This window comes from Doryrhamphus excisus, chromosome 18 (assembly GCF_030265055.1).
Source record: "Doryrhamphus excisus isolate RoL2022-K1 chromosome 18, RoL_Dexc_1.0, whole genome shotgun sequence".
Lineage (NCBI taxonomy): Eukaryota > Metazoa > Chordata > Actinopteri > Syngnathiformes > Syngnathidae > Doryrhamphus > Doryrhamphus excisus.
Genome location: NC_080483.1, coordinates 16,554,882 through 16,579,893, shown reverse-complemented (window position 1 = coordinate 16,579,893; position 25,012 = coordinate 16,554,882). Strand labels below are relative to the sequence as shown.

Here is a 25,012-nt window from a genome sequence, read left to right as displayed (position 1 = left end):
TTTGTTGTGTTTTATCGCATTTTATTGTCAGAGTTAAACGAGGAATTAACATACTCCGTACTCCATCCAATTTTTCATTCTTCATAGTTAATATTGTTGTTGCAGCTGGACTACCCAGCATGCCTTACGGGTAGTGAGAAGCAACAGTTTTAGTGTTGATTCATGTGTCAGTTCCACATGTCCAAAAGGAGTAGGAAGAAGCAAAGCTTATTAAATCCTACCCCTCCATCTGGTACTTTTACAATCAGTAACTGTTACATTTGTTCACTTCCTGCTTTCCTATTATAATTTAAGTAATATTTTTATTTTTATTTTTATTTTTATTTTTATTTTTATTTTTATTTTTATTTTTATTTTTATTTTTATTTTTATTTTTATTTTTATTTTTATTTTTATTTTTATTTTTATTTTTATTTTTATTTTTATTTTTATTTTTATTTTTATTTTTATTTTTATTTTTATTTTTATTCTTATTCTTATTCTTATTCTTATTCTTATTCTTATTCTTATTCTTATTTTTATTTTTATTCTTATTTTTATTTTTATTTTTATTTTTATTTTTATTCTTATTCTTATTTTTATTTTTATTTTTATTTTTATTTTTATTTTTATTTTTATTTTTATTTTTATTTTTATTTTTATTCTTATTCTTATTCTTATTCTTATTCTTGTTCTTGTTCTTGTTCTTGTTCTTGTTCTTGTTCTTGTTCTTGTTCTTGTTCTTATTTTTATTAGGAAGTGATGAGTTGACTTTTAGCTCGTCATGGGTTATGGCCCCAACAGTAGCCTGTGACACTATTATTATGATTGCTATGTTATTATTTTGCATGTTGTGAGATATTTTTATTTTTATTTTTATTTTTATTTTTATTTTTATTTTTATTTTTATTTTTATTTTTATTTTTATTTTTATTTTTATTTTTATTTTTATTTTTATTTTTATTTTTATTTTTATTTTTTGAAATATGTAATTTGAAATATAAGTTTGGTATATGAGATGATTTTGAACCGCCTTTTTGTTTTTTTATAATTCATAGTTCCAGATAAGAGCACTGGAGTCTCAGAAGCGGCAGCAGGAATTGGTTCTTCGTCGGAAAACTCAGGAGGTAACCGCCCTACGCAGGCTGGCTAAACCCATGTCGGACCGTGTGGCCGGACGCGTGGCCCGCTGGAACCAGACTCCGCCGGTTAGCGACTCCGGAGCGGAATTGTCCGCCAGCACCGCAGCGAGCAGCTCGGAAGCCGAGAGCGGGAGAACCGTGAGCGGGATGGTGCGGCAGTGGAATAACAAAAACAATACATCCGGCTATCTGGGGGAAAGCGAGGGCAGCATGGACGGAACCCGGGTCATCGGGTAAGATGGCCTTAATGGAGATACTTGGCATACTTGACGTGTATCTTCTGGAGCTTTCACGCCTCTTTGGCTTCCTCGCAGCAGCAGGAAGAAGCTGCAGCGTAATTCCGTGGGTCTCGGCGGCACCGTGACGGCGGCGAGCCGAGCCGGAAGCTTCTCCAAGACGGCTCGGCAGAAGTGGCTAGCTCTGGAGCGTCGTGTCACGGACATCGTCATGCAGAGAATGACCATCGCTAATGTGGAAGCTGACATGGACCGACTCATAAAGGTACGACTCTTTATTTTGTTCCCAGAAGAACATTCATAATTTGTGTGTTTCTACTTATTATGTTTTTAATGAGTCAGAAGCGAGAGGAGCTGACAGCTCAGGAGGAGGCGCTCTCACACAAGAGGGAGGTCTTAATGGCGGATGGCGAAGGCCCGGAAGCAGAGGATCGCCTCTTACTGGAGATCAATGAGGACATCGAGGTTCTGAACGCCAATATCGACTACATAAATGACAGCCTCTCTGACTGCCAAGCCACCATCGTGCAGATAGAGGAGACTAAGGTAAACTACAAGCAAAATGTTCTGGAACTGAACATAGATTCATGATTCACGAGTCATGATTCACAATGATGTTCCAGGATGAGTTGGACTCGGTGGACACCTCGGTCGTCATCAGCTCATGTTCCCTAGCTGAAGCACGCCACCTGCTGGACCATTTCCTTAAGGCCTCCATTGACAAGGTGTGTGACTTGACGTGGACGTGATTTAATATTGCTAAAACTAGCATCCGCGAGCCGCGAGTTTGAGACCCCCATGGGCAAGTCATTTTTGTTTTTAATGTAGAGCCCTGTAATAAATGAATTGCAGCAACAAGAAACGTCTGTGTGTGTTTTACAGAGTTTACAGGTGGCTCAGAAGGAGAGTCAGATCAGACTGCTGGAGGGTCAGCTCAGACAGACCGATGTAATTGGTTCGTCCCAAAATCACATGATCCTCGACGCCCTGCGAGAAAAGGCAGAGTGCATCCCTGAACTCCAGGCTCTCATCCACAACGTCCAGCAAGGTGAGGGGGACTCTTGTATTCTTATTGGATGTTGAAACAAAGGATGGATGGATTGTTTCACTTTCACTTTTAACTCACTTTTAGAGAACGGCTACGCCAGCACAGATGAGGAACCGTCTGAGTTTAGTCAAGCCTCGGACAACAGGTGAGATGCAGCCTACCTGCCGTAATATAAAACACACCATGAACACGTCTTTGAGTCGCACCTTTCTTCTATCTTTCAGTGTCTCTCTCATGAAAGAATCCAACAGCCAAGATGATTTCAAAATAAAGGTAATTTAATATTATATATTGAAGCAGAAATCCCCAAACACATTTAAAATAATGTTTTATTAACAACATGAACTGTTAATGTGTTTTTAATTTCCTGCACTTTTATTATTGACCACAAGGTGGCAGTGTTTGCAAACATTTCCAAGTTCACTTTCCTCCTTGCTTTGGGTGCTCTGGGATATCATTTCCAATTTGGCACACATCTGTGTTTTTTAATTTTGGTATCGTTTATTGTTTCTTTGCCTCCAGTTTGACCGCATATTGCTTTCCCTAGTCTCATTTGGAAATGCAATATTTCTCATAGATGGCTAAATTCATATTTTTTTTCTTGATTTTACTCTTCATGGACTCTTGTGTCTCATTTCTCTTCTTCTGCTTCCTGGTAACGCAATTGGTTCACGCCTCCCCCGCAGATGGAGCCTCGTCTGTCAGCTCAGATGAAGGCGGTGTCGGCCGAGTATCTGGGTCCCGCCCTGGAGGCCTCGACGGGCGGCAAGCAACAGCAAATCACCAAGTCTCTGGCGTCGCTCACTGATATCCGGGAAGATGGTCAGGGCACGGCCACGGCCAGCCTCAGTCTGGGTCTGTCTCTACGTGACCCCTACCTCAGGGAACGTGCATCACGCACCATGAGCCTACCTATCCGAGGACACACCTTGTAAGTCAACCAATAGCGGTCACCGGTCACTGCTTGTAAACAATAATACATTCAGCATTTAGCATTAGCTAAATTTGCATATTCATACATTTGGAATATTATATGGAATATTTTGAGTCAGCAATTAACCTAGCATGTTTTTGGAATGTGGGAAGAAATCGGAGTACCCGGAGAAAACCCACGCATGCACGGGGAGGACATGCAAACTCCACACAGAGATGCCTGAGCGGGGAAATCGAACCCTGGTCTCCTAACTGTGTAGCTTGCACGCTAGCCACTTGGTCACCGTGCAGCCCAAAATGGCACCCACCCTCTGTCAACACATCGAGTTTTAGGATTGATGGTATTATAATAATATAATAATAATATTTTAATATAATAACATGTAATAATATATTAATAATATAATAATACATAAAAATTAATATAATATAATATTTATATAATATTTACTATAATATATATTATATTTTATATAATTTTAATTATATTTGTATATTTTATATAATATTTATATAATATTTAATATAATATAATATATATATGTATAATGCAAAGTATTGCAAAGGATTGATGGTATTATAATAATATAATAATAATATTTTAATATAATAACATGTAATAATATATTAATATTATTAATAATATAATAATATATAACATTAATATAATATAATATTTATATAATATTTAATATAATATATACTATATTTTATATAATTTTAATTATATTTTTATATATTTGTATATTTTATATAATATTTATATAATATTTAATATAATATAGTAATATATATAATGCAAAGTATTATAATAATATAATAATAATATATATATATAATATAATAATAATATATATATAATATAATACTATATATATAATATAATATATATATAATATAATAATAAAATCCAAGTCAGACCTAAAGTTAGAGTTGTAGATAAAAGATGACACATCTGCGCAAATGTTGGGTAAAAATAGCCCAATCAAGGTGCGCCATACTGAATAAGACTGAATATTATGTTTATTTTCATATGTCCGAGTATACGAATTGTTTCCGAAGACTTCCAGGACTGTCCATGTTGATCACGTTCTTCACTGTGAGGTTGCGTCGTCCACTACGAGTCCTTGCCACGGGGCGAAACAGGCAAGCAGCCTGCCGATAAACAAACCCTGCAACATTTGCTTCATTCGCTGTGCAAGAGATGAGAGTTGCTGCAGGACCACCCATGGCAGCTCCACCATAGAAATGCACCCTGAGCATCCCACAGTTCCTGGCCGAGAAGAACATCACCTTCTCACCTGACCTGGTGGCGTGTTGTTTTGTTTCCCTTCCTTCCCAAACTCAAGGAGGTCAGCGAGGGTGCCTGTTTTGAAAGCATGAACATCGAGATGGCCGTGACAAGGGAGGTGGGAAGGTTCTGGAAATATGTTCCAGGGGTGGCAGAAGGGATTACTTTGAAGGGGAAAACTTGTAGTTGGGATGAGAATTCTATGTTTTGTGACACCAGTCCTGGAACTTTTCTGACAATTGTAGTATATGCTATCTTTTGTTTTTTTTTTCCCCTCGATTGTTTGCCTATTTTAAAAATACCGTATGCCCCTTTTGATGCAAACCTCCCATTTATCTAAGCCTGGGACTGGGAATTAATATGTCCAATGGATGCATGTTTGCTACTGTACTAGCTACTGTAGATCCCTATTTGATCTATGCATTACGTCCCCCACCCTCTAAGCCCAATGAATTTTAAATGGATTTTGAAATAGAATGTCACTATGCTAATAGCCACCATATTGCCAGCAGTACTAAGCTAGAAAACAAGAAATCTGAACATGTTTTTAGCCCCGTGTGTCCCTCTAGACCAGGGGGGTTTACACCCAGGGGCCACATCATGAAAAATCAAAACATGCAGGGGCCATATTTACATTTTCCAAACCATGCCATGTTGATATAAATAGTTATTTTTTTATATTTAAAGAATATATGAGCTTTATTATGTTACACTTTTTTGCTAGTTTTTCCAATTTTGCTGTGTATATTACATTTTTCTTCCTTCTTTTTTCAACTTTATACTATTTTTTTCTTGATCTTGACCCATTTACTGTAATATTTTGACTCTTTTCTTGTAAAATTACTGCTCTTTTTTCTATTTTTTCAACTTTAATTTTTTATTTTTTCACTTTAATTGTATTATTAGAATGTGCTGAGGGCAATAAAAAGGCCCCCAAGCCGCACTTTGAACAAACTTTTCAACCAAGGGCCACATAATAAAAAAAAAAGCAGAAACAATGGTTTTACCCCTGTGTGTCCCTCTAGACGGGGGGGTTACACCCAGGGGTCACATCATGAAAAATCAAAACATGCAGGGGCCACATTTACATTTTCCAAACCATGCCATGTTGATATAAATAGTCATTTTTTATATTTAAAGAATATATCTGCTTCATTATATTACACTTTTTTGCTAGTTTTTCCAATTTTGCTGTGTATATTACATTTTTTTTCAACTTTATGCTATTTTTTCTTGATCTTTACCCATTTACTCTAATATTTTGACTCTTTTCTTATGAAATTACTGCTCTTTTTTTCAAATTTAAAAATTTTCTTCTTTAATTGTATTATTAGAATGTGCTGAGGGCAACAAAAAGCTTTAACTGGCCCCCGAGCCGCACTTTGTACAAACTTTTCCACCAAGGGCCACATAATAAAAAATTAAAGGATGCAGAGACCTTCAACTAATCCATATAGATATAGAGAGACATTTATCAATTTACAGAAATAAACAGGCTGTATTTCAGCATATTATTATTATGAATGAAGTCTTTTACAAATACTTCTACTTTCTTCTCGTTTCCTTTAATATTATATCCTTTTTCCTAAAATGTTATTCTTTGTTTTGTTTTCTTGTGATATTCTGACTTTTAAGAAAATCAGATTGTAGTTGTCTTGTTTAATTCTGTTTATTAAGAATATTTAAAGAATATATCAGCTTCATTATGTTACATGCAAACTCCATTTATCTAATCCTGGGACTGGGAATGGACATATATTAAACTATCCTCCAGTTTAAAGGCAAAATAATGAGCTATATTGTGTTTTTTAAACCAGATGAGTCCACTAATTTAACAACGGGTGGGCGGCGGCGGTGTGTGTTCTCTTTCCATATCTCCAGGAGATGTTTCCATAAACAACTGCATTCCAGTTCCAAGTCATTGCTAACCTGCCCGAGGCGGGACATATTTAGCACTGAGCCCTAAGAAACTCTGAAAATCATTCATTCGGTGAAATTTACATTAGTGTGAATGTTTGCAGAATTAAAATGAGTTAGCGAGTTGTTTTGGTTAGGAACTCTGTAAATGGATTTACATCCATAATGCATATACTAGTGTGTGATACACAATTGTGTACCCCCTCCCTTAAGGATTGATGTTGTTTGTTTTTGTGTTTTATAAGTCCCAGGCAATCGCGGGGCTACGATACGTCTCCCATCACAAGAAGGAAATCTTACGACCGTTCATACAGGTATGTAGAGTACGTTCTTGTAGTTAGATCCATCTTGGTTTTTATTGTATTTCTTCACTTCCGCTTCTTCATAAAGGCCAACCGATGGCTATACTCCCCCCTCATCGCCTCCTCTGAGGACCAGGAATGACCGCAACGTGTTCTCGAGGCTCACTAGCAACCAAAGCCAAGGTTCCGCTCTGGACAAGTGAGTGCAAGAAGAAGAGAAACACACATTGTGGATGTCCTCCTTTTGTCTCTGTGCTCTTCAAATGCTTTCTTTACTTCTCCACTGTGGCTGACTTGGCTCTGCTGATACTCGGAAGGTCAGGCCTTTGGAGAGGAGAGGGCCTTGGTCTGTGGTTTTGTGGAGCTTTAAGTGTGTGTGCGATTCCCCATAGATGATCCGCTCTTGAGCAAAGACTCTTCACATGGCATTTTCGTCACAGAGGAGATGTGTTATATTTAACTAAGATGTGCTCGTTAGAAGCATGACTGCAGGATGATTAAGAAACATTGAAAAATAATATGACTTTCTCTGGGAAACACATTTTCCAAGAGCGAGAAATGTAATGGATGCAAATGAATCCGGTCCAAAAGTGACCAAACATCACCTTGTGGCATCCAAATGATTCTAACCGTCTATTTTGTTGACTATAATTATAAAAAATTGAAGTGTTTTAGTGTTAAAAAAAACATGTTGTGTTTATATTCAAGTAATGCGTTGTAGGCTATGATAGTAGATTATGCAGGGCGTTCCATATAACTTCATTATAGCACAGGGGTGGGCAAACTACGGCCCGGGGGCCACATCCGGCCCGCCAAGTGTTTGAATACGGCCCGCCCAATCTTTCCAAAGTATTGAATTTAAAGTCAACATACAACCTGGCATCATGGCCTGAGCCAACCTTTTGATGGTTGTATCAATTTCGTTGTTTGACATGGTCTGTTGTTTACAAAGTGCTCCTGAAAAAAGAGACACAAGCACATAATAATAATAAAAATTAAAATAATAATAATTATATTATTATTATAACTATTATGATTATTATATTTATTATATTAATGCTAATTGTTATATTAATTATATATAATAATATTGTTATATTTGCATATTTTACATAATAATAATAATATAATAATTATTATTTTAATTTTATTTTAATTATTATAATATTTTATTATTTTTTAAATATTTAAATATAAATATAAAATAATAAATAATAGCAGATTGCATGACAATTTTACAGATACAATAATACCAGGTGGAAAATATATAGTCTGCCCCCCCCGGAAATTTTGTTATATCAATGCGGCCCGCGAGTCAAAAAGTTTGCCCACCCCTGTTATAGCACATTACATATGCAAGGAATGGGCATAATTCATCAATTAATTGTAGTTTGGTCATATGGAGATATATAAGTACATATGTACAAATACCATATAGAATTTGAAACAATTTTTTTTTACAGCATTTAGTTGACTGATCAGTCATTTCACCCACAATTGATTAGTTTTCAAAGAGTTAACATTTAAAATTTAACGTAGGGGCTGCACGGTGGATGAGCGGTTAGCGCACAAATCTCACAGTTAGGAGACCTGAGTTCAATTCCACTCTCGGCCATCTCTGTGTGGAGTTTGCATGTTCTCTCCGTGTATGCGTGGGTTTTTTGCGACAAGCATGAAGTTGTTTACACGAGAAGTTCTCTTGTCCATTACACAACCAAACCGCGGTTAGCGTCGGACCCCGGTTGCCGTGTTTTCCATTTTCATTGAAAATTCTCAACAAAATTTTGCCCCCGTCAACTCGCATGCCTTGTTGTTTTATGAATACACCTGTGTTCTTCGTAGAGATTTAGCTCACAAAATGTCCTGTTAGCATGCCTGTTAGCATTGCTAACAAAGTGGCAACCGGAACAGGAGGTCAGACAAATTTTTTGGCATTTATTTTTTTTCTGGGGTTTGTCTTTTTTTTAGTGGTTATTATCGAAATAGATGTGCTCTGTTATGTGCATTGTGAGCTACCACATGATAGCTGTTTTTTTTCTCTGCCTTTTAGTGGTTGTACTGTTTTTATATCAGTACACAAAGTGTGTTAAGAAGGCCGCAAACAATCCAAGTGTAGTCCAGCTCCGGTACTTTGCAAAACTCGAAGGCCAGCCATATTTATTGTATATATTGTGTTAGTAATACTTCCAGACCTTCATCAAGGCGGAATTGCTAACAACATTTAAAAGTAATTACTCAAATTGTCCATAGCTATGAATATGAGGTGAGTATAAATGGTTGTTTGTTTATGTGTACCCTATGATTGGCTAGCGACTCTCATGCACATGTACCCCGCCTCTTGCCCAAAAGTCAGCTGTAATAGGCTCCAGCATACCACTGTAACCTTAGTGAGGATAAGCGGCATAGAAAACAGAGCAAGAAACGAATGTGGGTGGATTATTCCTTTTGATTCCATAGTGAGTGACGCACGCCACCGTCATGTAGTCGCCCCTTTATCCAGATCCTCACCAAAAGTGAACTGATTCTTCCTCGGTCCATGTCGGTCCATGTGCCGAATTCTCCAAAGTTTATTTTGAGTGTAATTATGTCGGGTCTTCCATTTACCGCCTCGGTATTTCAGAATAATGGCCGTGAACAATAAAACGAGCGTTCGGGCCTAACGCCGTTGCTAACAGGTGGCATGCTAATATGAATAAGCATTCCCACAAATTTCCACATGTATTTCAAGCATCTGTCGCAGTCTGTCGTAAAATCCCCGATGTCCTGCTCTCATTACAGCCAGCGCGCTACGCGAGGTGATTTGTATGCGTGCGGCGTACGTGTGAATATTTTTACAGTCAAGAGCCAGTGGGTCTTCATCATGTGGAAGAGGCGTAGGTGAATGAGTTGCTGCTTATAATCTTTCAAAGCAGATGTTTTTTGTAGCACTTCTGAATGGACTGAGACCGTCTATGTGGGAGGAGGTTTCTGCTCCATTTTTATGGGAGCTCTTTGCAGGGGGAGGCTTCCTGAGCTTCTTATTTATTTATTTCTAGTTCTTAGTTCTAGTTTGCAGTTGCAGTGGATTGTGGAAGAAATGATCTCGTTTTTAATACAGCCTGTAGATCCACCCACTTTTTGTGTATTAATGGATGCTAGGAATTGTACATATAATAGCATGCATTTATTTGAGTATTTTATGCAATACAATTTAAGAATTAAGTAATACAGGGGTCTCAAAATCAATTTACCTGGGGTCCACTGGAGCTAGGGTCTGGGCAAGGCTGGGCCGCATCAGGTTTTCCAAAAAAAACCAAACACATTTATTAAAAACAGAAAAATATACAAACTTTTTCAGTGTTTTGGTTCCGATTTTCTACAATAAAAGCTAAGATAAAACATTCCACTGTTCTCAAATATCTTAATTTTTATTTTTCTGCACTAAATAAGATGAAAAATAAACAAACAAATCAAGAATAAATCAGTAATAAATAAATATAATAATAATAATAAAACGGCAAATAATAAAAACTTAAGAAACCACATATAGTTGGTGGGTAGACAAATGATTTTTTTCAGATTAAAATTAACAAAGCATAATTAGAGCCCTGTAGACATGACAAAACACGACTATAGTCACATTTATACTCTTTTTATTTACAACATATTGCGCAACTGCAGGGTCTTGAGACACATGCTAACTTGCAAACTGGAGAGCTAGCCACCTAAACGGTAGCCTTCAAGTTATTTCCTTTAAACTTAAATAGCCAAAAACTTACCACTTCCACACGGATAGGGAGGATAACTATTAACAGTTATTTAAGCTTTAACATGAACATGAATCAAACGTAATAATTTTTTCTGGGTACATGATACCATACAGCATCCATATCAATATCCGGGTACTCCGGTTTCCTCCCACATTCCAAAAACATGCTAGGTTAATTAGCCAATACAATTTAAGAATGAACTGCATTCATTGAAATGGTTCATTTTATATATATATATATATATATATATATATATATATATATATATGACTCTTTTCCACCTCTGATTTAAAGTGTATATTTTATTGTGTGTCAAGGACCAGGCAGGCAAAATTCAATTACATGTTGAATAGAAAATGAATTTTAAACAGTGTCTGTCTTGCTTACATTAAGCAGCTTTGAAAGCTACAGTAGATCCCTATTTGATCTATGCATTACGTCCCCCACCCTCTAAACCCAATGAATTTTAAATGGATTTTGAAATAGAATGTCACTATGCTAATAGCCACCATATTGCCAGCAGTACTAAGCTAGAAAACAAGAAATCTGAACATGTTTTTACCCCTGTGTGTCCCTCTAGACCAGGGGGGTTTACACCCAGGGGCCACATCATGAAAAATCAAAACATGCAGGGGCCATATTTACATTTTCCAAACCATGCCATGTTGATATAAATAGTCATTTTTTATATTTAAAGAATATATCTGCGTCATTATGTTACACTTTTTTGCTAGTTTTTCCAATTTTGCTGTGTATATAAAAACATTTTTCTTCTTTTTTTCAATTTTATGCTATTTTTTCTTGATACTTACCCATTTACTCTTACTATTTAGTGTCTTTTCTTGTAAAATTACTGCTCTTTTTTTCAATTTTTAAAAAGTTTTCTTGTTTAATTGTATTATTAGAATGTGCTGAGGGCAATAAAAAGCTTTAACTGGCCCCCGAGCTGCACTTTGTACAAACTTTTCCACCAAAGGCCACATAGTAAAAAAAATAAGTATATTCTAAATATTTTCAACTAATCCATACAGATATACAGAGACATTTTTCAATTTACAGAAATAAACAGGCTTCATTTCAGCATATTATTACTATGAATGAAGTTTTTTACGAATACTTGTGCCAATTTTGAAGATATTTTTTCCCAATATTATCTCCTTTTTCCTAAAATGTTATTCTTTGTCTTGTTTTCCCGTAATATTCTGACTTTAAAAAAATCAGTTTGTAGTTGTCTTGTCTAATTCTATTTTTAGAATATGAAACAGCCACGTGCCGCACTTTGGACACCCCTGCTCTAGACCTCTCCAGGGTTATTATGTTTTTGTGTGTATTATATCTTTTTTGTGTGTGTGTACCGCTCGGCCATTCGTGATGACAAACAAACATCATGAAGTTTATTAACGTGTTCCTCTATTAAACACACATGACTTTTCTCGCTGGGATGATGTGAAGATAGAAATGTGATCAGAATGAAAACACTTGCCGAGCCGTGCGTGTTCATTAGTGAGTTACTCCACCAATAAATTGGCTTTCCTGGTCTGTGAGAATACTAATTAGGGTAAGAGAGGGAGACGTTGTGGGGCTCTTATGGAAAAAAAAAATAATAATGACAACATGCAGTTTTCACCTTGGCTATCCTCTTATTTCCCACAGAATTGTCTAACACTCAGTTAACATATACCCAATTTTTTGCACTTAAAAGTACAATGATGCGCCTTTCAATGTGGTGCGCCTGATGTGTGTTCCAAAATCTGTAAAATTGTTGTTGTTCCACTTGGGTAAGCGCTCCGCTTGAGTGAGTGTAGACCATTTCCTGTTGACACGGAGACATAATACGAAACGATAAACCCATCAGAGAATGCTAGCATCCTAGGAGAGTCAGCCGGGATCAATTCCAGCGCACCTGTGACAAATACTTGTTTATAGATCCATATCCAGTACTGATACATCTTTTATTCCTTAGCGTTGTTGCTGTCTTAACAATTTTACTGAAATATTCACCAAAAACTTCCTGGTACAGGCGCACCCAAACATGCGCTTCATCAGTATTGCTCAGAGTCCACTGGGCCGGTGCCAGTTCGCCCCAAAGATTATGTGATTGGCGCGCAGTTGCAGCAATGATACTACAGGCGCACCCAAACATGCGCTTCATCAGTAATGCTAGGAGTCCACTGGGCCGGCGCCAGTTGGTGCCAGTTTGCGCCAAAGATTATGTGATTGTCGCGCAGTTGCAGCAATGATGCTACAGGCGCACCCAAACATGCGCTTCATCAGTATTGCTCGGAGTCCACTGGGCTGGTGCCAGTTCGCCCCAAAGATTATGTGATTGCCGCGCAGTTGCAGCAATGATGCTACAGACGCACCCAAACATGCGCTTCATCAGTAATGCTAGGAGTCCACTGGGCCGGCGCCAGTTGGTGCCAGTTCGCGCCAAAGATTATGTGATTGGCGTGCAGTTGCAGCAATGTTGCTACAGGCGCACCCAAACATGCGCTTCATCAGTATTGCTCGGAGTCCACTGGGCCGGTGCCAGTTCGCCCCAAAGATTATGTGATTGGCGCGCAGTTGCAGCAATGATGCTACAGGCGCACCCAAACATGCGCTTCATCAGTAATGCTAGGAGTCCACTGGGCCGGCGCCAGTTGGTGACAGTTTGCGCCAAAGATTATGTGATTGGCGCGCAGTTGCAGCAATGATGCTACCGGCGCACCCAAACATGCGCTTCATCAGTATTGCTCGGAGTCCACTGGGCCGGTGCCAGTTCACCCCAAAGATTATGTGATTGTCGCGCAGTTGCAGCAATGATGCTACAGGCGCACCCAAACATGCGCTTCATCAGTAATGCTAGGAGTCCATTGGGCCGGCGCCAGTTGGTGCCAGTTTGCGCCAGTTTGCGCCAAAGATTATGTGATTGGCGTGCAGTTGCAGCAATGTTGCTACAGGCGCACCCAAACATGCGCTTCATCAGTAATGCTAGGAGTCACATAATCTTTGGCGCGAACTGGCACTGGAACTGCTGCCGGCTCAGTGGACTCCTAGCATTACTGATGAAGCGCATGTTTGGGTGCGCCGGTAGCATCATTGCCGCAACTTGGCTCGCTCCATTACATTCCAGTGGATTCCAATAGTCGGCTAGTTTGTGACATTTTTGATTTTAAACATTTTGAAATTTTCTTGCCGCCAAATTAAATTTTTGCCACCGTTACGGGCCACCACGAGCCAATTCGGAGCCACTGCACCAACTGGCACCAACTGGCGCCGGCCCAGTGGACTCTTAGCATAAGCTAGCTGTCCGTTGTTTGCTGATGACAGGGACTTTATATCCAAAACCTGTCCTCGACTCCCTCCTCTCGTGTAACCCATTGCCACTAACCCTTCTGTCTTTCCTTCACGTGTGTAAAAAAAAAAAAAACCCTTTCCTCTCCTTGACGCCCTTTCCCTGCCCCGCTTCTTCCTCTTCTGCCTCCAGGTCTGATGACAGCGACTCCTCGCTCTCCGAGGTGCCCAGGTAGACCAACTGTGTCTTTAAATCTCTGTCCGTGTCTTCTGCTTGTCAACTCACCATGATGTTATTCTGTCTGCTGTGGTCATCTGTAGCCACCTCTTCACTGCTTGTCCTTCCTCGCTTGGGTACCGGGGGGCGCTATTGTGGTGCATGTATGAACCATAAGCGTCTTCTTCGGTCACCCACCAGCACAATCACACCAACGTGGGGTTCGGTTTGTGCAAATATTCCCGTCAAACAGGTTGAATATGACAATGTGTCATTAAACATTTATTATCTTAACATTATCTTAACATTTCAACACTTAAATGTAACATAACTGATATTATAGATATTATAAACATAAATGCAGCTAACTTGGCAGTCCCAGACTTATTTCTAATAGAGGTATCCCGATACAACTTTTGATATAGATCTGATATCAGCATGACTCTCACATACTTTTATCACCGTACTTGTTTAGTGTGAAACATTTGGCTTGTCCCATTTACTTCCTGATGCATCTGTTTTTATCATAATTTTATCAACATAAGGCATAACGTAGCAAGGCTGAAGGTGCTCAATGACGCGTTCAAAGCCCACATTCCTCATTTTCTCGTCCCGCTGGAGTTCATCACACTTTGGAAATGTTTGAAACAGCATTCCAGGGATAGGATTCAGGAATAGATTTTTCAGGAACTTGACTTGGCTTGAATCGTATTAAACTTCCCCGGTTCTGCGCTAACCACAGGATGGCATGTTTTGCTACGACGTTAATGAAAAATACTAACACACCCCTGCGCCTTGCTAACCACGCTAGCATTAGCTGTTGTTGTGATCAAGTGCTGGCACGGAAAGTGGACTACTTATATCGGAGATTTAAGACTTTTTTTTAATGCTGATATCAGATCGATATCCAATATGAATGTTGGATTAAGTGCATGTTTATCACAATATAAAAGCTATTTTCCATATTGTACTGAGTAGCCACGACTGCTTTTTAATGCTATGCTGCCACTGTATTGCAAAAAAGGAAGACAAAGGAATTTTTCCATGCAGAATTAATAACTATTTTCTTCTGCAATGTTTCTTTTTGGACGTTATATGTTCCAAGAGTCTTCAAGAACGAGTACAGGTAATATAAATGTGTAATTAAATTATTCCCGTTTGTCGAGTCAAGCTATACCGATACCAAATCCTAAGAAAAAAAGAGATCTCTTTCATAATAATAAACAAATGCATCTTTTTTTTATCTAAGTCACAGTGATATACGTACGTAGACTTTCCACACACTTCTGTCGGTTTCCCAGCGTGAAGCAGAGCCGCTCACTGGTCTGCCTCCATATTCCTCATTAGTTTGCTGCCTCCCCCATGCTTGGCACGGCAACATCCATTAGCAGCTCTTACATACTTCATAACTGCACACACTGTGAGATGATTTCATGCTGCTAGAGCAGGAGCGCTGTCTCCCGTTTGGATCGGTGCAATGCCGTAAGAAGCGGTATTAGTTCGGCGCATACCTTTTATTCGTAAGAAAAAGGGAATGGAAGGTAAAGAAAAAGTTGAATCTAAACAAAACAGTATTTCAATAAAGTTGAAATAGGAATGTCTGCTTTTATATAATGGGAACAAATTCACTGGATGTAACCTTGGCAACAGATTGCAAATGTTCCTTCCATTTGACCTGATGCTGCGTTATACACAACATAAATGTACCCTGGGAATAATGTTATAATCTAATAGTTGGTGGCGGGAATGGATATTGCATGGTGTTTTTGTTTTTAGTTGCAGGCTGCTATTGAGTTGTTTATGTGAGTTTTTTTTTTTTTTTTTTTGCTGGCTGACTGAACTGACATTGTTTGATTTGGTTTGATCATGCAATACTAAGCAAGGTTTGACTGCGCTGTATTTGTGTGTGCCGTTAGCTGCCTCACACACACACAGAATAGCATGTGGCTATTTCCATATTTTTCTCATTGTGTGTTATCACATTTTTTTTATCTCTGCATTTTTTTTTATATTAAATATATGGATGGGGCACTAAGCATTTAGGGCTATATATGAGTTGTTTTTTTTTTATCGTTATCAATTATTTTCCTGATCATTTCAAACATTTTCCTATGTACTTGTTTTTGTTTTTGTTTTTATTTTTATTTTTATTTTTATTTTTATTTTTATTTTTATTTTTATTTTTATTTTTATTTTTATTTTTATTTTTATTTTTATTTTTATTTTTATTTTTATTTTTATTTTTATTTTTATTTTTATTTTTATTTTTATTCTCTAGTGTTATTAGGTAGCTCACCAGAGACCAATTTTCCCACAATCCTCCCTTTCCTACCCCGCTTCACCTACTCCTGGTGCTCTTGGGACTCTGACCCATCAGTAGGACATCGGTGCTGGTCTTGGGGGAGGATTGAGTCTGCACAAGATTTATTTAGTGATGTGGCGTTCATGATGGCACACGTTTACCATATTTTTGGCTTTTTTTAATGATAGGTAGCGTGCAGGAGTTGAATTATTAGCATGTGTTGCACACTCGCTGGCTATAACATTAGATACACCTGCATAATTCAATGTTTACAAATATAATAGTTATGCTAATACGAGTATCATTTTTAATAACGGTTTTGGGCCAGAAGAGCATTATACTGAGACCCGTCTGTGGTATTGTAAGCCAAATGAGAACCACATCTAAGTGAAGTGTAACCATAATAATAAAAGCCAGCATTATTGACTTTGTAGCGTTGATGCAGCTTTTGATAGATCCAGGTGTGCCTAATGTTGTGTCTGGTGCTATGCCATTTTTTTTTTTTTTAGTTTGATTTCTTAAGTGCATGTACGCTCGTGTTTGTGCTTTCATCCATAGAAATGTGGAATCATCATGCACTCTGTGTTTTTACCCTGAAGGAAGTAACACGGTGAATGATTTTCCAGGGGTGTGATCAATCCCATCGGAGGTGTCAAGGGGGGTCGGACAGCACCCCTGCAGTGTATGTCTGTAGCCGAGGGCCACTCCAAGCCGGTTTTGTGTGTGGATGCCACAGATGAGCTGCTGTTCACTGGATCCAAAGGTACAGACTGAGATGAAGTCGCCGGCTTTGTTTCGCTGATATTTTAAGTCGTATTCACTGATCGTTTTTTTCCTCCAGATCGTACGTGTAAGATATGGAACCTGGTGACGGGTCAGGAGATCGTGACACTCAAAGGACACCCTAACAATGTGGTCGCGGTTAAATACTGTCCTTCGTCTGGTCTGGTCTTCTCCGTCTCTACGTCCTACATCAAAGTGTGGGACATACGAGATGCGGCCAAGTGTGTCCGTACGCTCAGGTGAGTTAGCACCCCCGAAGTACAAGGTGATATGAGCATCCAATGACTTAATGGGTACCATAGTAAGTATCAATATAGTGATTATATATAGCACATCATGACTGGTTCAAGACTCTTCATTCTTGTATTTAGCAAATGTATTTTATTTATTAATTTATTTGATTAATTTTTATTAATTTGTTTTTAGTTTTTAAATATTTTTTGATTTTTTTTTAATTGTTTGTCCCGTACCAAAATACGAGGTGATATGAGCATCCAATGACATAATGGGTACCATAGTAAGTGTCAATATAGTGATATATATAGCACATCATGACTGGTTCAAGACTCTTCATTCTTGTATTTAGCAAATTTATTTTATTTATTAATTTATTTGATTAATTTTTATTAATTTTTTTTAGTTTTTAAATATTTTTTAATTTTTTTTAATTGTTTGTCCCGTACCAAAATACAAGGTGATATGAGCATCCAATGACTTAATGGGTACCATAGTAAGTGTCAATATAGTGATATATATATAGCACATCATGATTGGTTCAAGACTCTTCATTCTTGTATTTAGCAAATGTATTTTATTTATTAATTTATTTGATTAATTTTTATTAATTTTTTTTAGTTTTTAAATATTTTTCAAAAATTTTAATTGTTTGTCCCGTTCCAAAATACGAGGTGATATGACCATCCAATGACTTAATGGGTACCATAGTAAGTGTCAATATAGTGATATATATAGCACATCATGACTGGTTCAAGACTCTTCATTCTTTTATTTAGCAAATTTATTTTATGTATAAATTTATTTGATTATTTTTTATTATTTTTTTTTAAGTTTTTTTATATTTTTTAAATTTTTTTAATTGTTTGTCCCGTACCAAAATACGAGGTGATATGAGCATCCAATGCCATAATGGGTACCATAGTAAGTGTCAATATAGTGATATATATAGCACATCATGACTCGTTCAAGACTCTTCATCCTTGTATTTAGCAAATTTATTTTATTTATTAATTTGTTTTATTAATTTTTATTGATTTTTTTTGTTTTTAAATTTTTTTAAATTTTTTACTTTTTTGTAACTACGTAACTAGTTACTTTTTAACGTAGTCCTAGCATAGAAGTGTTTCAAATGTACTTCTTCCCTTTTTGTGTTCGATTCCCATTGATTATTTTTTTTATTTTTTACTCCTCCAGTTCATCAGGACAAGTCGTGTCAGGTGATGCGTGCGCTGGCGCCACCACCCGCACAATAACGTTTGCACACGGCGAGTGTCAGATCAACCAGATTGCACTCAACCCGTCAGGCTCTGTGTTGTACGCGGCGGCTGGAAACACTGTTCGCATCTGGGACCTCAACAGGTATGTTACACGCGATGTTACACGCATAAATACATGTTGTCCCCCTTTTGCCCCTACGCTCCCCATTGTTTCTTCTTGTCTATCCCCTCCTGCTCTGGTATGGACGCTCCAGATTTGCATAACAACAAAAAAGCTAAATAATACTCCCTATTTCAGGGAAGGTGTATTTAGCTCAAGATCAATAATACTATCTGCGGGCTGCACGGTGAACGAGTGGTTAGCGTGCAGGCCTCACAGTTAGGAGACCCGAGTTCAATTCCACCCTCGGTCATATCTGTGTGGAGTTTGCATGTTCTCAGGTGCTCCGGTTTCCTCCCACATTCCAAAAACATGCTAGGTTAATTAGCCACTCCAAATTGTCCATAGGTATGAATGTGAGTGTGAATGGTTGTTTGTCTATATATGTATGCCCTGTGATTGGCTGGCCACCAGTCCAGGGTGGACCCCGCCTCTTGCCTGAAGACAGGTGGGTTAGGCTAACATAATGTTAGCCGTTTCTTTTGATTATGACCGCTGTCGAATGCGTGGAAGTTTATTTCGATGGTAGGAACTTCATCCAGGGTTTACGTCACCGGCAGCGGGAGAGAGAATGACATCGATGTGCCACATGACAGTAATTATTGCAGCTTAATGTGGCTCAAAGCAACTCAACCGCCATTGCTCGCCCTCGACCCCGCCCACAGGTCTCGTATTTTGCACAAAGGAGGGATGACCAAAGTGTCTTATTTCTACTAATCAGGTTTAAGTTGAAGATTTCTAAACGCACGTCCATCAATATGTCATTTAGTCTTCGTAAAGTCATGATTATTTCCATACAAAAGTGATTTTAGATAAGCATCTCAAATATTGGTGACATGAAACTTTTTTTTTTTGCAAGTCGTCACAGTCTTTTCCGTGATATTGAAGTGTTTAATTCAGGGGTGGGCAAACTTTTTGACTCGCGGGCCGCATTGGTTTAACAAAATTGACGAGGGGCCAGACTATTATGTTTTTTACACGTAACTGTCCACCTGGAATTATTGTATCTGTAAAAGTGTCATGCAATCTGCTATATGTGCACTTTGAGGTCATTCATTTGACGTAAAGTGCGTTATAAATTAAATTTATTATTATATTATTTAAATATGTTTATTTTATGTGAGTGTGAATGGTTGTTTGTCTATATGTGCCCTGTGATTGGCTGGCGACCAGTCCAGGGTGTACCCCGCGTCTCGCCCAAGGACAGCTGGAATAGGCTCCAGCAACCCCGGCGAATGAATTAATTAATATTTTTTGTTTTTATTTTTTAAATTGTTTTATTAATTTTTTATTTTTTATTTTTTTTATTGTGCTCGTGTCCCTTTTTTCAGGAGCACTTTGTAAACGACAGACCACATCAAAAAACAATATTGATAAAACAGCTACTTCAACCATCAAAAGGTTGGCTCAAGCCCTGATGCCAGGTTGTACGGTAAATTTAAATGAAATACTTTAAAAAGAACAGGTGGGCCATATTCAATCACTTGGCGGGCCGGATGTGGCCCCCGGGCCATAGTTTGCCCACCCCTGGTTTAATTGAAGTGTTTTCACTGAGTGTAACAGTTATTTCCTGTGAGTTTGATTGTGTGTGTTTGTTTAGGATGCAAGCTATGGGCAAGCTGACAGGCCACATCGGTTCCGTCATGTGTCTGACGGTGGGAAGGTCTCTGCTGGGCAAAGACCAAGTCATCACCGGCTCCAAAGACCATTACGTCAAGGTAGTCCATATTATGAGAAGGCACCTTCAGACTACATTTGAGTGTTTTCCTAAGACCACCATGGTTTCCTTTACCAGGTGTTTGACGTGGCAGAGGGAACACTGGGTAACGTCGGCCCGGCTCATAACTTTGAGCCGCCACATTACGACGGCATCGAGTGTTTGGCGGTGCAGGAAAACGTACTGTTCAGTGGCTCGAGAGATAACGGCATCAAAAAATGGGATCTGGAGCAGCAGGAGCTCACTCAGGTGTGTAAAGCTGCATTTTTACAGCCTTTTGTTTTTAGATGAATGTGAGCGGAATAATGTTGCTTTCACTGTGCAGGACATATGCCATCAATCACAGTAAAAAAAAAAAAAACACAAAAACCTGTTACCATCAAGGTTGTATGTGACTGACTGTGCAGCATACTGAAGGAACGATCCGGAAGCACAATTGTTCCTCTTTGTGGAAAACACCGGCCAGAGTGGAGATTTTTAACAACTCTACACACAATGTTTCTGGGTCTACGAGTAAAATGGAGCTTTTGTGTCAAAAGAAATGTGCATTAGCTCCCGTTTTTAAACCTGTGTGCTCATTTTAAAGGCAATGTGCGAGTCATTGTACATCTATTGTCTAACTAGATTGAAAAACAAAGGCGTTGCGATGCACGACCGAGTCAGCTGTGGCGGATTTTTTTAGGCTTCATGCACAAAATGGTATTTTGGTAATGGTTTTATTTCATTTGAACATGCATCAGATTACAATTGAGTGCATCCCATAATCAGTTCCCAGTTCCACATGTTCATTGCATATATCGGATTTTTTTATAACGGATTTCGCCCATTTCGGACAAAATCTCCAGTCCCGTTCCAATGCATTTCCAATAAAAATTCATTGCATATATCGGATTTTTTATAACGGATTTCGCCCATTTCGGACAAAATCTCCAGTCCCGTTCCAATGCATTTCCATGAAATTTCCCTGGCATATATCGGATGGCCGCATCGTGGCGCTCCGATTCGCCGAATCGTGACAGGCCGCTATACGACGTCATTTGCAGCGTTTGCAGCGTTGCCTGCGCGTCCAGGTACATTGGAAACATAGTCAAGGAAGTGCCTTTTTATAACGGATAAAATCCCATTTACGCATATACCGCATATAAATCCGATATATGCGTAAAACGGACATTTTCCGGTATACGCATTTAACGGATTTCGCTTATATCGGACAAAACCAGTGGGAACAATTGAATCCGATATATCCGAGGTTTACTGTAGCTAAAAATGTCTTCCAATACTTCTCTACAACGGAGGAGAAATATGATCTCGGGGAAGAAGTACATTTGAAACACTTCTATGCTAGGACTACGTTATGCTAGCCATAGCATTTCAGTATGTGGAATCAAACTATGGAATGGATTGAGTAAGGAAATCAAACAATGCACAACGATGAGCCAATTCAAGAAACAATACATGCAGTTGATGTTTGCTAAATACAAGGATGAAGAAAAAAAATTTAAAATTTAAAATTTTAAACTTAAAATTTAAAATTTAAAATTTTAAACTTAAAATTTAAAATTTAAAAATTTAAACTTAAAATTTTAAAATTTAAAAATTTAAACTTAAAATTTTAAAATTTTAAATTTTAAACTTAAAATTTTAAATTTTAAACTTAAAATTTAAAATTTAAAATTTAAAATTTAAAATTTAAAATTTAAAATTTAAAATTTAAAATTTAAAATTTAAAATTTAAAATTTAAAATTTAAAATTTAATTAATAAAAAAACTATTGGGAAAGCAGGAAGTGAACAAATGTAACAGTTAGTGATTGTAAAAGTACCAGATGGAGGGGTAGGATTTAATAAGCTTTGCTTCTTCCTACTCCTTTTGGACATGTGGAACTGGGAACTGATTATGGGATGCATTCAATTGTAATCTGATGCATGTTCAAATGAAATAAAACCATTACCATTGCCATTACCATTACCATTACCAATACCATTACCATCACCATATATTGAATGACTGAAGCCCACCAAAATTTACAATCCTGCTTACTGGTATGGTTAATTAGTTGACGCCAACCATGGATGTTTAGGTCATCTCTTAGGTCATCTCATTATCTTCTCTGTACCGTCTCTGCAGTCACGTGGTGACTTGTAACAACACTGCTTGTGTCATGGTCTTTAGTTTCATGCTTAAGAAGTTACATGAAGAGGTTACACAGTCCCATGTGTCCAAAAAGGAGGAGGAAGAAGCAGATATTATTTTATCATAGCCTCTTGCTCCTTGTATTTCATTATGATGTGATTACATCTTATGTTTGATTTGTTGTTGAATGGCGTTGAAGCAATTAGACCTGAGTGGAATGTGGAGCCCAGTCAATCAGACTCATCCACCTCGTACGTCAGTTGCAGTATGACCTGATCCTTCTCATCATTTTGCTTCTTTAAAGTGTTCACTTTTTTTCCCAGCTCAGAAATTTCTATGCCGAGGCCTCGCATCCTTTATTTTCTTGCCATGCCAGCCGCTGGCTTTGCCTTTTCAATTTGACTCGTTAGCGTACCTCCTTTTGAGTTCCCTTAACCTGCCTGAGAAAGTCTGACACTTCGTTTCATCAGTCTGGGCAATCCATTGACATCTTTACAGATTTATGATATTATTCATGTGTCAAAGAGTACCAACACTCCCACATTCTCACCCTGATGGACACCCCAGGTAGCGGAAGCCTTTATGCCACATGCTATTTAAGTCAAGAAATATGATTATATGACACATGACGGCAGATTTTGCTCTCCTCACACAAGTCGAATTAAAAAAAAAACGTACGTTGTATGTGACAAGTGGTATTCAATCATTCATTGATTGACGGTATTCACTCTGCCGTGCTCGTGCCGTCACGTGGAATACAGCAGGGAAGCATTGTGTGAACTTCCGGGCTTAACAGAGTCAGCGGTAAAAGTGTGTGTTTACTTTTGTGTTGTCTCTTGTGTATCCACGGTTGCATGCATATGTTAAAAATGCATAATGTTGCACCTTGTGGGAAGATGTACCTCTCATTTGCATGCGCATTCATTTGCATTTTAAGCAGCAACGTTGTACAGTTTTTATTAACTTATTTTTTATTTCTACTTCTATCTTTCTTTCTTTTTTTTATTTCTCCCAGCAGACAAAATAAGAATATAAGGCCCATTTAAATTAGAGCGTGTGCTGTGGTCCGTGGAGTCTCACCTCCACCTCATTTAGCAAAGAGCCAATACAATCTATTTTACAGCCTCTTGTCTAATTATAAAGGAGCATCCGAATGCAGCTTGTGGTGTAAAATCATATTGTATATTACAGCTCAGGAACCGGGCCTCCTTTAAGAGATGTTTTGCTCACGAGCTTTCTGTTCGTACTACGTGTGCAAAGCATTCTCTGGGGACGCGATGGAGCAGTTTGTTTAGAATGGATATACAGTGTATATACGGGCTCATCCTGCATGCTGCTTAAATATGAAAACATACCTGACACGTGGATTATGTTTGTAGCACACGGTCACATTCTTTCTATACCACCTAGAGTTACATCAGTTAAGTCGTGATTAATCGATTATTCAAATAATCAGCAACTATTGTGGTATTTAATTATTGTTTTATTTCACAATCGTTTGATTTCAGTTTCCTTTTAAATCTTCTTGGACTTTGCTAAACTGATCCATATTTTTGTCTGTTTGGTTTGGTTGTCCTTGATTTGGTGTGTTCAGGGCAGGGGTTCCAAAGTCTAGCTAGCGGACCATGGTTGTTTTTTTTAACATTAAAAAAATATATTTTGACAAAGCACAACAAAAGTGGGAACATGTACAGTAATTTTACATGAATAAAGTCAAAATGTTGTAATCTAATGAGAAAAAGTCATAATTTCTGAGAATAACGTAATATTTTGAGGAAATATATTCATTATTTTAGTTGCAAAAATTTGAAATATTAAAGGAAAAAGGCATTATTTGTTAAAGTCATAAAACAAACAACAACAAATAAAGTTGTAATTTTGGGGCAAAATTACAGAATGCAAAAAATGTACAATATGAGAATAATGTGCAAATATTATGGGAATGAAATCACAATTATGAGAAGAACGTTTACAAGAAGAATTGAAACAGAAATAAAAAAAAGCAACATCAGCAGAAATGGAAAAAAATTGATTTATGAGAATAAAGTCAAAATATTAAGCGAAAAGAACTCAATTTTACAAGACTAAATGGTGGAAAATAATATTCTTCTAGTCGCATAGTGTTCAAATATTAAAGACAAATATGTGTAATATATGTAATGCAATGAGAAACAAAACACAATAAAGATTTTGGGAAATTAGGTTGGAGGAAAAGTTATGAGAAAAAATGTTTTTGAAGATTAGTTAAGAAGGAAGTTGAAATATTTGGAAAAAAAACAACAAAATGGGAAAAGAGCAAAGACCAAAGTTGTTATAAAAATAAACTTTTTCGCCTTAACTACACAGCTTATATGCAGTTTTTTATATAATATT

General features: G+C 37.6%; 2 protein-coding genes across 8 annotated transcripts in view; one reads left to right on the top strand and one right to left on the bottom strand.

The window, feature by feature from the left end:
• LOC131106369 (zinc finger and SCAN domain-containing protein 22-like) overlaps positions 1 to 25,012 on the bottom strand; it is a 245,672-nt gene that overhangs the window by 12,859 nt on the left and 207,801 nt on the right. The window lies entirely within an intron of this gene.
• Positions 1 to 25,012, top strand: part of kif21b (kinesin family member 21B) — a 77,130-nt gene that overhangs the window by 39,823 nt on the left and 12,295 nt on the right. For 4 of the 7 annotated variants that reach the window (XM_058055336.1, XM_058055331.1, XM_058055338.1 and 1 more), the window contains 16 exons: positions 1,038 to 1,354; positions 1,436 to 1,622; positions 1,700 to 1,903; positions 1,981 to 2,082; positions 2,240 to 2,405; positions 2,490 to 2,550; positions 2,630 to 2,678; positions 3,092 to 3,336; positions 6,792 to 6,860; positions 6,937 to 7,047; positions 14,067 to 14,105; positions 17,019 to 17,155; positions 17,234 to 17,414; positions 18,607 to 18,771; positions 20,390 to 20,507; positions 20,585 to 20,755. In XM_058055336.1, the coding sequence (XP_057911319.1) occupies positions 1,038 to 1,354; positions 1,436 to 1,622; positions 1,700 to 1,903; positions 1,981 to 2,082; positions 2,240 to 2,405; positions 2,490 to 2,550; positions 2,630 to 2,678; positions 3,092 to 3,336; positions 6,792 to 6,860; positions 6,937 to 7,047; positions 14,067 to 14,105; positions 17,019 to 17,155; positions 17,234 to 17,414; positions 18,607 to 18,771; positions 20,390 to 20,507; positions 20,585 to 20,755 (2,322 nt within the window). The remainder of the gene's footprint in view (positions 1 to 1,037; positions 1,355 to 1,435; positions 1,623 to 1,699; positions 1,904 to 1,980; positions 2,083 to 2,239; positions 2,406 to 2,489; positions 2,551 to 2,629; positions 2,679 to 3,091; positions 3,337 to 6,791; positions 6,861 to 6,936; positions 7,048 to 14,066; positions 14,106 to 17,018; positions 17,156 to 17,233; positions 17,415 to 18,606; positions 18,772 to 20,389; positions 20,508 to 20,584; positions 20,756 to 25,012) is intronic. The other 3 variants (XM_058055337.1, XM_058055335.1, XM_058055334.1) reach the window with 2 other exon arrangements.